The sequence below is a fragment of the Durotheca rogersii genome (genome assembly GCF_024521655.1).
Source record: "Durotheca rogersii strain YMJ 92031201 chromosome Unknown GGS23scaffold_15, whole genome shotgun sequence".
Lineage (NCBI taxonomy): Eukaryota > Fungi > Ascomycota > Sordariomycetes > Xylariales > Xylariaceae > Durotheca > Durotheca rogersii.
In genome coordinates this window covers 516,199-529,418 of record NW_026251246.1, presented here as the reverse complement: position 1 = coordinate 529,418, position 13,220 = coordinate 516,199, and the positions used below count along the sequence as shown (strand labels likewise).

Here is a 13,220-nt window from a genome sequence, read left to right as displayed (position 1 = left end):
CCTATAGAACGTAGTGAAGAATCCTGGGAGACGGCGGCGCATGCATCTCAGCGACTCCTATATACCACAAGAGCACTACATACCCATCGTCAAACATAGATCTCGTCAAGCCATAGGAGCCTCGCCCACTCTCTGCTTTTTGTATTTGTACAGTTTCTATCGCGACCCCCTGACTCGGGCCCATCCTCATCTAATTGTCTATTATGTATGATGATGGTAGTACACTATGTCTTCTATGCGCAGACCTCTCTGGTCATACCCCCTTTTCTCTCGGTTGACTATAGTCCACTTCTATCAAGAGCTAATTCCTGTCAATTCCTGTTTCATCTCATTCTTTATGCGTGTGATGGTTCCAGCGCCTCCATACACGAGACCCGTGTAGACCATGGCTACACTCGCGCCCGCGTTCAAGGTTTTAAGTGCACCGTGTCCGTCTGTGATACCTCCTGTAGCAAAGATGACTTTTTGCTCCGGCGGTTTGTTGGGGACCTCCTTTGGTTCAGTTTCCAATGCGCCGGTGATAGTCCCCTCGATTGCCGCTATGCTTGTGTCTACGGCCTCGTTGGCTACCTCCCTTTCCAGCTTGGCAGATTGCAATGACCGTCCATCTAGCATCTTCCGGTACCGACTCACCAGCTCCACCGTCCGGTCAAACATCATCGGGCCCGAGTACCCGCCCGCCTCAGCCAAGGTGCGCTGCTCCTTGGCCTTGATGTTCACTCTCGGCGGGATCAGTCCGGTTCGCCGCCTCGTGGTATTGCCTACGATGACTCCGTCGACGCCGCTCGTCCATACGGCCTGCACGATGCCTTCTAGTTGGGCATCTTCGTCCTCGTCCGGCGAGACCTTGACCATCACCTTCGGCTTCTCCCTCCTGTCCGTCTTCCGTGCTTCGTCGACCACCGCGCTCAGGATCCTAGTAAGGGGCTCTACGGCCTGGAGGTCGCGCAGCCCGGGCGTATTTGGACTGCTCACGTTGACTACGAGGACGTCTGCGTACGGTGCTAACCGCCGGACGCAGTATACATAGTCCCTCTTGATAGCCTCGACGTCCCGCTCGTTCGTCTCCTTGTTCTTCGCGATCTGGACGAGCAGCATACGCCCAGGTAGCAGGCTACCAGGAGGCACGTTGGCCTCGCCATTCAACACGCTCGCCTCGTCTAGCCCGACAGATTTCGCGTAGAGCCTCACCCTATCCCTCAGCCTCCGGGCCATGGCGTCCGCGCCGTGGGAGTTAAGCCCGTAACGATTGATCAGACCGTCTAGCGTGGGGATGCGGAACATGCGGGGCTTAGGGTTACCCTCCTGAGCTAACGGGGTGCACCCGCCAACCTCGACAACCGAGGCGCCCAGGGCAAACAGGGCGTCGGGGATCTCGGCGTGTTTGTCTAACCCCGCCGATATGCCGATCGGGTTCGCTAGCTGGGACCCGAAGACGGAGATGGAGAGATCAGGTCCGATGGCAGAGGGCCGCTCCCGAGGGTGCAGACCCAGGCTGTACAGACCCTTCATAGACGACACAGCAGCATTATGGGCCTCCTCCGCATCCGGGTACAGGAAGCGCAGCAGCGGGGGAACGACGTAGCGGTGGATGAAGGCACGGGTGTCTGTGGCGTAGATGTACACGACGTAGCCGGTGACGGCAATCGAGGAGGCATACAGGAACGGCTTGAGTCCGGGGACGTAGAAGGAGCCGGCGGAGGAGGACGAGGTGGAGGCATGGCGAGTAGCTACCCGGGGAGGGAAGCGATGTAGGAGCACTGCTCGTCTCGCGGGTCGGGTGGCAGGCGGGGCGAGGAGGCGGGTCATGCGATGTGGAGATGCCATTGCGACGGTTAGTCCGTGGGCATATTAGCCCTCAATGGCTCGGCGGATTGAAGAGGCAGAGAGGCGGAGGAGTCGGGGAAGGTGATTAGTGAGTGGATGCGTCGTTGGGTCGGTCTGAGGTGGAAGAGACCAGAAAGCTCCCATTCTCCTAATTCCTGGGCGCGATGCTATGCGACGTTCGGCCCAATACTTCATAATCTAAGCTTAGTTAAGAGGTGGTCTGGAGCTGTTTTTATTTCTTTTTGGACGGGGGAGAGAGGTTACCGTAGTGGGCCGATATTTTCCGGCCTGTTACGGCCCGTCGCCGATCCTTCTCAGCTGTAAGCACTGTTTAATTGGTACCGACCGGGACAGGTGTCATCGCGGTCACTACCTAGGTATCTACCTAGGTACCTACCTAGGTAGGTACCTGGTAGGTAAGTCTGGTGGGTGTGTAACTGCATCCATAGCAACTGCATCCCAAGTAGTCACAGGCAACTGCAACCACTTCCAGCCTGTGTCGAACTTGCCTTCTAGGAAGCCGACTTTGTTTGCAAGAAGGTACTGCCTTTGGTAGCGCCTGACCGTTGAATGAGCACTTCTTCCATCTCAACAACAGCAATTGCAACCCGGTTTCTTCCACCTGCCTGGCCCGCTTGGCTTACCTTATCTGCCTACACCTCGGGCATTGCCAGAGCTCTCATTCCCTACTCACCCCCCCAACTTCATCAACCACCACGTTTCTTTCTTATGTCCTCAACCCAGAGCATGGACCTCGATAGCTGAACCATCCCCTCCCCTGTGTCCCTCCCCCGATCGTCATTTCTCCTCAATCCCTCCTCAGCCTTCTTTACGACATACCCATGCCCTGAGCTGAGGTCCGCCTCTCTCTTTAAACCCGCCAACATGACGACTCTCTTGTCATCTTGGCTCGACCCGTCCCTCCTCCACCAGTTCGTGCGGTACTGCTTGGTCTCTACGGGTATCTACCTTTACACGAAACACCGACAACAGCCTCTGGACTTTTCTCTGTCTTTCCTTTCCATCGGAATTCTTGGTCGTCTGTGGCTGTCATTCGTCGACAAGCACGTCCCGGACCCCTATCTGGTGCGCTGCATACCTCCTAGCTGCTCATTCCACGCCCAAGCATATGCCACATGGTTGAGAACTAACTCCTAAGCAGGATGAAGTCTTCCACGTTCCCCAAGCGCAGGTCTACTGCGACGGACAATACGACGTGTGGGATGCCAAAATTACGACCCCGCCTGGCCTGTGTGTCTCCTCCCCTCCCCTCAACCCAGCCATAATGACATTCGGGCTAATAGTCTGAAAGGTATGTCCTCGCGATCCTGGCCAACAAATTGGCCGGATTATCCTGCTCGACTTCTCACCTCCGGGCCTTCAATGTGGAAATCATCTCCTACCTCGCCCTGCTAGCTACCGTATCTCGAGCTCGGGTGGAGAATCCAGAGTCGCATGCCCGAGATTCCGACGGCTATGGGAGATACGCCTTCTGGACTGGACTAAACATTTCTCTATTCCCCGTATTGTTCTTCTTTTCGGGCTTATACTACACCGATGTCATCTCTACCCTGGTCGTCTTGCTGGCCTACACTAACCATCTCTACCGAGTTGGTCAAGACAGACCCTCCATCGCGAATGGCGTCTACGCTGTGTTCCTCGGGCTCGTGGCCTTATGCGTGCGCCAGACTAACATATTCTGGGTAGTTGTTTATATGGGTGGCCAAGAAGTCGTACATGCTGTTCATCTCCTACGACCAGAGCCTCTACCTAATGATGCTCAAGCGATGGATGTGCTGGCACAAGAACCCGAGTCTACCATCCGGAGCTATTCTAGTGATTACATATCCAACCGGATGACCACTCCGGTGTTTGCAACACTGCCCGAGCAGGTCAAGTTCTTCGCCTGGAGATACTCGCTCGGTGATATCCATGACCTTCCTTTATATCTGGCTTCACCAATCGGTATGTCGCAGCCGTGTCTGGACACAGTCTACCCAAGCTGACAAGAGCAGACCTGCTTCTTTGCGTCATTAGTATCGGTATAGCTACGGTTTCCAATCTGGGAATAATTGTGCGCCGACACATATGGCCACACCTCGTAGTCCTCAGCGCATTTCTGGCTTTTGTCGTCTGGAACGGCGGCGTTGTTCTCGGTAAGTCAGCAAACCCAGCAATATCTCTCCTACGCTGACTGTTTATCACTGACAATCTGCAGGAGATAAATCCAACCATATCGCAACTCTCCATTTAGCCCAAATGCTATATATTTGGCCCTTATTCGCCTTCTTCTCTGCGCCCCTTTTTATTCCGCAGCTCTGGAAGCTCGGCGTGCTTGTCTTTCAATCTACTACTACTGGTCAAAAAGGCTCGACTGCTCAACCATCTCCAGTTCGTCCCGACATAAATCAAGAAGAGGCTCCGCTCCGCGACCAACCAGTCCAGTCTGCTAGTCTGAAGTTTTTTAACTATATTGGATCAAGCCACACTGCCCACACCATTATTCTCCTGCTCAGCGCCGCCTTATTGTCAACTATTATTGTGCGATTCAGCACAATTATTCACCCGTTTACCTTAGCTGACAACCGACACTTTATGTTCTACATTTTCCGATACACAATCCTGCGTGCCTGGTGGGTCCGGTATGCTCTGGTTCCCGTCTATGTCGTCTGCGGCTCTCTATGCTGGGTCGTCCTGAGGGGAAATCCACAATTTTCGAGTATCCCTTACGACAAACGATGGGTCCGCACCCCCTTTACCCTAACACGGGTATCTGGCGGCGGGCCATCTCTCTATCCATCGCCACCCGCCTCCACGATCCCAGCACTGACATCTACGGTGCTAATCCTCTTCCTCGCTACGACGTTATCACTAATCACCGCGCCCCTCGTCGAACCACGCTACTTTATTCTACCGTGGGTTTTCTGGCGCCTGCTCGTCCCTTCCCCACCGTCCGCAGTGATGGCCATCCCTCTTACCAATTGGGTCAATACTTCCCGAACCAAAAAGCAGCAGCGGCAGCACGGTGAGAACACCAAGGAGGAGAAGCAGCGGGAGTACGAAAAGGAGAGCGACAAGTACGAAGGAGAGGACAGGGATCGAGCCCTCGAAAGGGAGCTTGCGAGAGCGGGTGCGAACACGGATATTTTTGACGGCGCCGCTCTACCAAAGCTACCGCCGCCAGGCCAGCTGTCGTCGGATGCGGTCATCGTCCTCGCGCTCGAGACAGTCTGGTCCCTGGCTGTCAACGTTGTCACGATGGCTGTGTTCATCGCGTGGCCATTCTACTGGCGGGACCCAACCGACGGCACGCTGCTGGACGGCGGGAGAGTGCAGCGTTTTATGTGGTGATGCGGCGAACCAATTTGCTAGTTGCTAGATTTCCCTTAGACCTGCGGTGGCTTCTTTCATTAGGTAGGTACTAGGTCCGATGGGTTGGCAGAACCCGCTATGATGATGCCTCTTGTTGGTTCGGCCGCGATTGGGTGGGCTGCCCCCATGCGGCCCCAGATCTGCCGGATTGCCTTGGCGTTGGGTTTGGGTTTAGAGAGACTCCGGGACGCCTGTCGTAAAAGTAGGTAGTGCGAATGCAAGAAATTCCCCTGCGTCACTCTCTCGATAGCTCCTCCGAGCAGGTGAAGCATGTTTTAGATGCGTGCCATGGAAGTAGTTCCGATATATAGCCCGAACGAGCTGACACGTAAGCGAGCAATGTTTCCTGTACGGCGACCCGAAGCTCCAAATAGGCATCGACTTATCTACCTCTACTTGTCTCGAGAGCCGGCCTACCATGCCTATAGGGGGCGATACGAACCCAGGAAAAGCATCACCCGGATAGCGGCGTCGGGGAGCCAGGTGACTCACGGTTGGAAGATAGATCTATGTGAGTACCTAGGTAGGTAGATAGGTAAATAAATGTACCTAGTTAAGCGAGTAGAGCAGAGTAGGGTTTGGTTGTCGTCTATATACGTATATGTAGTAGTATGTTGGTAAAAGCTATGTACGTTGGGTATGAATCGAATCCCATCCGGCGCGTCTTTCCACTCTCGCTTCCAGGGGCGCAAAAAAGGGGGGTGGAATTTGGAGAGGGCAAGTGAAAAGACGCGAACCCCAAGTCCCACCCTTTCCCTCCCGCGCCCCTGGGCCTTTTCAGCCTCCCATTTTCTCCCCTTTCCTCTCCTCGTCCCCCTTTTTCTTCACTATCGCTTGCCGACGATAGTGTGCATGTGTATATGTATGTGTATGTTTTGTGATTAAATTGCGCCAAGGCGCAGGTCCGGGTTCGGGTCCGAGTCCATCGTGGCGCTGCGCGCCACGTGCCGGGTGGATGTAGGCACGAGGGCAGAGAACGCCGACACGCTGTGCGAGCCCGACGGCAGACGAGCTGGACAGTCTTACCTTCGTCTGGCCGTCGCCGGCGCAGGCCCTCTTTATGCATCGCTTTCCTTCCCCTTTCCATCTTTTTATCTGTATGTGTTGTTGTTTTCTGTTTTTTTGATACCCAACTCCCTCTCGATCGACCCAAGAAAACGACCCAGACTTAAATCACCGGAACTCGACCGACCAACCGCCCAAGAGCCGTCCCGGGCGTCCCAAACCATCTAACGCCGTGCCGTGCTTTCCCGCCCAGTGCTATGTGAAGTAATTCCCCCGCGTTGATGTTTCGAAGCTTTCGTGTTGGCCACCCCAATCTAATCATCTTAAGTGCGCAAACCATGCAATGGTGACCTCAGGTGTCAGTTTTAGATATGCTCGCTCTATTGGACCTTTTTCCCAATCCCTCTCATTGTCCCACCCATGCCATCCTGGACCACGAATCCCGGCAGATGAAGCATCTCGCTCCGGCTGACGCTTGGTATGGAGCAGTTAGATCATAGGCTCAGCCGATCCAAGCTTAGGCGGTCCTGGCTCCGCACACGTTTTACGACGCCGAGCTTGAAGAAGCGCTCCTCGCCGCCGGCAGTCCGGCCCCCGATGTACCACTTGTCAGCTCCGAGAACGTCGCGGAAGCCTTCGCTACTGCTGTCGCTACCACGCCGGCGACCAGGCGACCCCGACCCCGGTATCGGTACGGAGCGGTGCGGCTGGGCCTGGTTCTGGTGTTGGTGTCGGCCCCCCGAAAACTGGTTCATGACACTGGTCTGCTGCTGCGGCGACGAGGAGGGCGGCGAGGATGCCGGGGTGGAGGCGTGCGCCGCCGAGGAGGAAGATATGGTCCGAGCGGCGGAAGCTGCGGAGGCACTCGACGTGGAGGGTGACGTGTGCTTATTGGGCTGGGAGGCGGCGGAGAGGGCGGGCGGAGTCTGCTGCCGAAGGGCGGCGATGAAGGAAGAGAGGAAGAAGGGGCGTTGTGACGAAGGCATCGTGGGTGGCACCTCTGCTGTCATGTCGCGTCACGCTGAGCCGGGATGTTGTAACCGTATCGCGAGAGGGGGATTTTGACGACAGTGCCTATCTTTCTAGGCCCTGGATCTCCTTCCCTCGCGATCGCGGAGCTGTGTCGTGTTGTTGTTTTCTAGACGAAGGAAAAGTGCTGGTTCGTATTACCACCTAACTAGCCGGATGCGGTGCGATGAACCGGGGCTCGCGAGGAAAGCGGGTAGAGACGGTTCGGCGACGAGAAAGAGGCGCGGACCCGTTGGCGAGTGATGATGGGAGTGATGTGTGGATCGGTTGCTGTGTGGTTTCGCTTCGTCGACGCTGTCGGGGAGACACGGGAGAGAGACGGACTCGCTCAGTTAGGAAAGGCCCGAAGAGGGAGGCGAGGGATTTCGATTATAGGTGCAGTCCGAGGAGTTTTAACCCGCGCAGGCGGACAGGATGCGGTCGATGCCTCGCTGTCTGGTTTTTTTTCCCTCTTTCCTGCTGTAGGAGGGAGGAGGGATGTGCGGATGGTGGAATGAGTTGTGTTGAGCAAGTTGGTGTTGCGGGTGCTGGTGTTGTGCGAGGTAGAAAAAATCCTGACGTCGAGGCACATCCATATCGACACTTACCTCCCTCCCTGCTTTACATACTTGGCGGTTCACCCCCCCTCGGCCAATCCCGGGTAACATGAGTGGGGTGCGTGGAGTTGCGGTTGGGTACTCGTGCGTGGTGCTGCGCAGTACCGCGCATAGTACTGCGAGGTAGCGGAACGCAGCAGACGCTGTAGACGCAGTGGGCGCAGCGGGCGTAGTGGGCGTCGTGGGTGTAGTGCTGCTACCTGCGCAGTACATCGAGTACATGTGTGGGGAGGGGTCGTTGCAAATGGTCGGGCGCTGATAGGCCCCGCGACTCGCTGCTCCGAACCGACCGTGGTGTGCGCCCAGCGCCCTGACGGGTATGCATAGTGGAGGGCTGGGATGCCCTGTATCACGTCGCGCAGTGACAAGTACACCGCTAATCACCTGCCTCCTCACTGGCCCAGCCAGCGCTCCGAACCCCGCCGCACTAGGGCTCGCTACCCCGACATACAATTTTATGCGCAGCTGCACCATGTCTCGAGCCCCAGGACCGCACCAGCATTGCCTATCGGCGGCGGTGCATAGGTCAGTCCCTAGAGGTTAGGTACATAAGCCACTACATTGCGCGGTGCGAGCCTAACATGGAGCCCCCCATGTACCTATGGTAATGCATTGTAGGTACCACCTACAGCACCTATAGGTGCTGTCCACTACCATACCCTGTGGGTAGCGCGACAACCTCGATGCACATGGGATTTCAATTCCCTTTGCGAGAATGTGCGGTGTGCACATCGAGCACCTGTATTATCGATGCACAAGCAGGCAGTTTGATTGTCTTATGCACACCCACGAAAGCGCCGACGCCGAGTTGACAATTTCCCCCTTTCCCGTTTTTGGTCGCCTCCGCCCTCTCTCTCTCTCTGCCATCTCATCCCCTTCTACCGCTTCCCCGGATTTCCACCCACCCCGTTCGCCATCCCCGCCCAAATCTACCCATGTACACACCTACATCGACAAGATACGTGCCACACACGTCTACATCGAGAAATAAATGTGTGGGCGGTATCCATCCGGTAGGGGGGGCTCGGTATCGGCGGCACGGATGGACCAGGCTGGGACGGGGATCGAATGTTTTTATCCTTTCCCCCGATCCTCGGCCGTGGATAGGCTTCCCTTGCTCGACTCAGCGGGGATGACCCCGCTGACCCTGACCTACGTACGCGATCGGGCGTTACGATGCGACGCCAGCTCTATCCCTTCGCGCATATCTCGCGTCTCGGCGTGCGGCGGCATCACTCGCACATTCTGTCGACCGCCGCGCATGTTAGGTACATGGCAATAGCGGGACACGGCCTTCGTGTGCGGTGTACGGTTACCTCGATGACCACTTCACACTTCGCGGTAATACGTGCGCAGCAGCAAGCGGGCCAATATAATAAGCCGAAGGGCGGCGTAACACCATTGATCTGCACCACCGCATCTGTGCCCACAGCGTGACGACTCGCCTACCTACCTAGTCACTCGCTATGTTCTGGGACGACATGATGTCCCGCGACGCTAAGATGCTGCGGCAAGGGTGACATGGACGCAAGAGACGCATCTTGACGTCGCTACCAAGCCGTACGCCGTACCATTGCAGATGTACCTAGATAATATCTACGCGCGCTGTAGCCGTCGCCAACTGCAGTTGGATGGGGCTATCTAGCTCGATAGAGATAGCAACAGCTTCATCCAGACGGCATCCCACGGTCACACGGGTCACTTGAGGCCCAACTCCCTTCTGGCCTGGAGATCTGGGCCTCTGCTACGTACGACTGCGATAAGGCAAGTAAGCTATACCTGCCTACATATTTCTCTACCTTGCCGATCTTGGCGAGGGGTTGCTCATTAGGGTGTCGGCCCTCGGAGCACATGCACATATATCATGGGAGCTCGCCTAGACTACACACGTCTTGGCCATGTAACATTGCTATTATCTTGGTATCTCGGTGTATTCTACTCATACATCTACCCGGATCGTGTTCGTCTCAATCTTCAGCGTCCACGCCTCTCTACTGAACTAGCGGCACATTGGCCTACATTGCCAGGCTCCAAGCTCCCGTCCCACAACATGGGCTAAGCCTATGGGGAGGGGTACTACGGGAACAAAGAGAGGAAAATGGTGACCTTACGTGTACAGGAATCCCCATCACGGAGAGTGAGGGGAAGGTGAGGGGTATAAATAACCCTGTCGGTTACTCGCCTACGGGATCACTCCAGCTGGGTACGAGGAACCGCGCGTTGGGCAGGCGGCAGCCTTAGTTAACGCCCGCCACATGGATCCTCGACACAAAGTCGGGATTGACGAGCGGGTTGTGGAGTTCGGCGATGGTGCTCATGCACGCCGCCGCCGGGTCGCCCGAGCCGGTGAGCAAGCCCTGCCAGTACTCGTTGCCGGGGAACGCGTTGCCGTCCCAGGCGTACGAGACGACGAGCAGGCGACCGGCGTCCTCGCCGACCAGCGGCGCTGCCGGATTGCGCTGCGTAAACTTGACCGCCATACCGGCCCGCGCACAGGTCACGCTGATGCGCCACCGCATCTCTCCCGTCACGTCACCCAAGTACGCGAAGTCGACCGTGCCGACGTGTTCGAGCCGGCCGCGAGCCGCCGTCGCCGCTGCACAGAACGCTTCCAGGAAGTACTCTTTTTGCCTCGCGCTGACGCTCCAGACCCCGAGTCCGAGCCCGACCACATACACGTACGCGGTCCAGCCCGCCTCCCGCGCCCGGTCGTTCGCCTCGAAGAGCAGCATCTCGAGCGGGATCCGCATCCGCGCTACGTAGGCCTCGTCGTCGAAGCTATACCGGGCCAGGCCCCTGATGCCCAGGCCGAAGAACTCAAAGAACAGCTTTCGCAGCTCTTCGTGCATCCTCGGCGTCCCGGCGATCGTCTGGATGAGGTCGGCGTCCATCCGGTTCGGGCGCTCGAAGCGCGCCCCGACCAGGCCGATGATTATCCCCCGGTCCTCAAAGGTCCCCGCCACTTGCGGCACGGCGCTGTTGGACCGCCGGCCGTCGTTGATGAAAAAGCTCGGGCTACTGACACCGATGAGACTCGACAGCATAATTTCGTCGTAGCTCAGGTAGTCATCTAGAGAGAGCACCTGATTCTGGCCCTGTTCCTCGGTCCCCACTCGGTCCCATTCTCTCCTAGGGTCTTCCGGGAGTATTTGGCCATTGCGAAGCATGGTATGATCGTTCATGCCCATGAAGACTAACGGCCGCTTCTCGATGAGCCTGGCTATTTGTTGCCTGGCGGTGAAACCATCTTGGTAAAGTCTTTTCTCGTAGCTGCTGCCGTGCTGTTTCTTGTGAGAAATGAACGACTCGACGAGACTCATGAACCGAGGGTGAATTACGACCCGGGTGCTCTGAGCATCGCGCCTGACGACGTCGGGTGGGAAGTTCAGGACACTGTTGGCGCTTGGGAGTAGTGATCTGATGTGAGCAATGTTGGAGTCCCGGAGACCCAGCGAGCTAAGACAAACTGCCATCGTAGTAGATGAATCCGTAATTCTCGTGACGGCCGGTGTAATGTCAGTATTAATAGGCGAAATTCAGTTAGATATGATATTGGGTATTAGCTACTAGCACTAATCCGCGGTTGAATACCCAACAATAGAATTCTGTCCGCCGTATAATATGGCTCACGACAACAAAGGAATAAAAAGAAAGCTGTTGTCGGTGAACGCTATTGTCTTCGCACCACAAACACAGTTGAGTCATTCTCATTCGCCAAGTTTGTTGGCTCAGCCACGTCAGCCGCAGCGCGGCGACTTGCGACGCCTAACATCGATAGAGCAGGACGAAGCCGACTCGTTGTGTGCGTTTCGTTGATCAGGACGAGTTATATAGCCTCTCGACGGACTAGATATCACCGCATCGAGACTTGGGCGAGTGACTGCACATGCTGCCTGGTAGTCGAAGATGTCCGCGGCATCGGATACCGCGTGCTTAGCGCTCCACAGCTATCTTACCCGGCGCTGGGTAATGCTAAGAAGCGCACCTCAGTAACGATCCAGAGAGACCTTGTATAACCGACCAATCGTGGGATGGGATGTTACAAGGCTGAAAGATACTGTATACCTAGCTCATGTGTGTAACCAGCCGCCTGAGGACACCCTGACCATGTGATACTACATATACATTACTCTTATACAGCACCCAGGCAGAATTTTATTGGATCCTCGTTTCAGCGTATAGCGCCGCCCGATTCTTGTACAAAATCGCTGGCTTACTTTGAGACACAGCTTAGACAAGTGGCTGGTTGTTTGGTAACGTGGAGCAGTCCCATGTAATAGGTCTGAAGCTCGCCAGACGAGGAAAAAGCCGCAACTAATTTCTGCTCTGCCTAATCCTGGGACTCATTCGCGTGTCACCTAGTTAGTTTCTTCACCGGTTATAGAGTCTCTTACTCCTCACTGCATACTCCTCGTTTTGCATATAACACGGCCCGGGCCAACCTCGGTGGAGGCATAAGTAAGGTATATATTATTACCCATGACTCCCGCAGGCATGTTCCAAGTATTGGGAAGCCTAATATATCATCAACTCAGATTCGCGGTATTATGTGCAAGTGCGAGGTATCGGGGCTAGTTTCACTCAGCACTACGGCTAAAATAGCGACCTGGTTATGAAGTACAGTGTCTGGCTGAACATTTCCTCCCTGTATTAATATTAGATTAGACAGCTGTCGGGATAAAACGCCCGTGTTGGAAACTCTATACCCCTGGGTATAACCTTATCTCCTACGTCCCGTAGAAAGACGTAACCTACATAAGTCTCTGTACCCGCCTGACAGCTTGCTTAAGGAACGTCAGATTTCACACAGATCAGGGCTCGATCATATGATTCATGCGAAAATTTATTAGAGAATGTTGGCATCTGTCCAAAACCGGCTGTCGTCCTGTAGGCAAATACCCTAACCATAGGCGTATTATTACTTAAATAAGACACATCCCCCGAACTCCCGCTAAGATTGTGTTACGTAGTCTTATGGATGGGGTGATACGTGTGGATTCACACCGCCGATCTGCCACCCCAGGTGATGAGAACAGTTACAGAACCGCCGCGACTGCTATTCGCGCATTGAAGTTACGGCCGATGGGCGCAAGTAGTTCTTATAGTCGGCGTAGTGCCTGTCTGCGGTGTCCTCCTAAACTTTCGAACTGGGATGTTCGGGAGCTGCCAACATGCAGAGACAAGCCACGCGGCCAACGGCACCAACGATCAAAGCTTATTGCAGAGGTTTAGGCTTACGGCTCCTCAAATTGCTCCGATATGCACATCCAGGCGAGATTTAAAACGCGGATGCACTTGTGCCCCCTTCACGTCGACTTTGATGTGAAGAAAAGTGTGCGTGGTTTCGCGCCGGCATTCCCTCGGCCTCATATATATTAGTACTAGCAAACA

The 13,220-nt window shown here is 55.5% G+C and overlaps 5 protein-coding genes across 5 annotated transcripts; 1 reads left to right on the top strand and 4 right to left on the bottom strand.

Moving 5' to 3' along the window:
• Positions 1-122: 122 nt before the first annotated feature.
• On the bottom strand, positions 123-2,138 carry GGS23DRAFT_123154 (FMN-linked oxidoreductase). The gene has a single exon (XM_051511102.1). It carries the CDS (start codon positions 1,825-1,827, stop codon positions 295-297), a length of 1,533 nt encoding a protein of 510 aa, XP_051370732.1. The 5' UTR covers positions 1,828-2,138; the 3' UTR covers positions 123-294.
• Positions 2,139-2,220: 82 nt separating this feature from the next.
• GGS23DRAFT_574159 (glycosyltransferase family 59 protein) lies at positions 2,221-5,432 on the top strand. Its single transcript, XM_051516727.1, has 5 exons — positions 2,221-2,913; positions 2,990-3,078; positions 3,140-3,792; positions 3,843-3,983; positions 4,046-5,432. The coding sequence occupies exons 1-5, from the start codon at positions 2,713-2,715 to the stop codon at positions 5,176-5,178; spliced, it is 2,217 nt and encodes a 738-aa protein (XP_051370731.1). The 5' UTR covers positions 2,221-2,712; the 3' UTR covers positions 5,179-5,432.
• A 260-nt stretch (positions 5,433-5,692) lies between these two features.
• Positions 5,693-6,674, bottom strand: GGS23DRAFT_123112 (uncharacterized protein). The gene has a single exon (XM_051511101.1). It carries the CDS (start codon positions 6,284-6,286, stop codon positions 5,789-5,791), a length of 498 nt encoding a protein of 165 aa, XP_051370730.1. The 5' UTR covers positions 6,287-6,674; the 3' UTR covers positions 5,693-5,788.
• A 24-nt stretch (positions 6,675-6,698) lies between these two features.
• On the bottom strand, positions 6,699-7,190 carry GGS23DRAFT_598036 (uncharacterized protein; the record flags this gene model as incomplete). The annotated part of the gene is made up of 1 exon (XM_051518715.1): positions 6,699-7,190. The coding sequence occupies one exon, from the start codon at positions 7,188-7,190 to the stop codon at positions 6,699-6,701; it is 492 nt and encodes a 163-aa protein (XP_051370729.1).
• A 2,687-nt stretch (positions 7,191-9,877) lies between these two features.
• Positions 9,878-11,987, bottom strand: GGS23DRAFT_123064 (uncharacterized protein). The gene has a single exon (XM_051511100.1). It carries the CDS (start codon positions 11,300-11,302, stop codon positions 10,067-10,069), a length of 1,236 nt encoding a protein of 411 aa, XP_051370728.1. The 5' UTR covers positions 11,303-11,987; the 3' UTR covers positions 9,878-10,066.
• Positions 11,988-13,220: the final 1,233 nt, after the last annotated feature.

Bases quoted from the DNA above. Each gene is read 5' to 3' on its own strand.
- GGS23DRAFT_123154 (XM_051511102.1), bottom strand. From the start codon at position 1,827: ATGGCATCTCCACATCGCATGACCCGCCTCCTCGCCCCGCCTGCCACC.
- GGS23DRAFT_574159 (XM_051516727.1), top strand. From the start codon at position 2,713: ATGACGACTCTCTTGTCATCTTGGCTCGACCCGTCCCTCCTCCACCAG. The intron at 2,914-2,989 runs GTGCGCTGCATA...ACTCCTAAGCAG, and splicing joins ACGTCCCGGACCCCTATCTG to GATGAAGTCTTCCACGTTCC. The intron at 3,079-3,139 runs GTGTGTCTCCTC...ATAGTCTGAAAG, and splicing joins ATTACGACCCCGCCTGGCCT to GTATGTCCTCGCGATCCTGG.
- GGS23DRAFT_123112 (XM_051511101.1), bottom strand. From the start codon at position 6,286: ATGGAAAGGGGAAGGAAAGCGATGCATAAAGAGGGCCTGCGCCGGCGA.
- GGS23DRAFT_123064 (XM_051511100.1), bottom strand. From the start codon at position 11,302: ATGGCAGTTTGTCTTAGCTCGCTGGGTCTCCGGGACTCCAACATTGCT.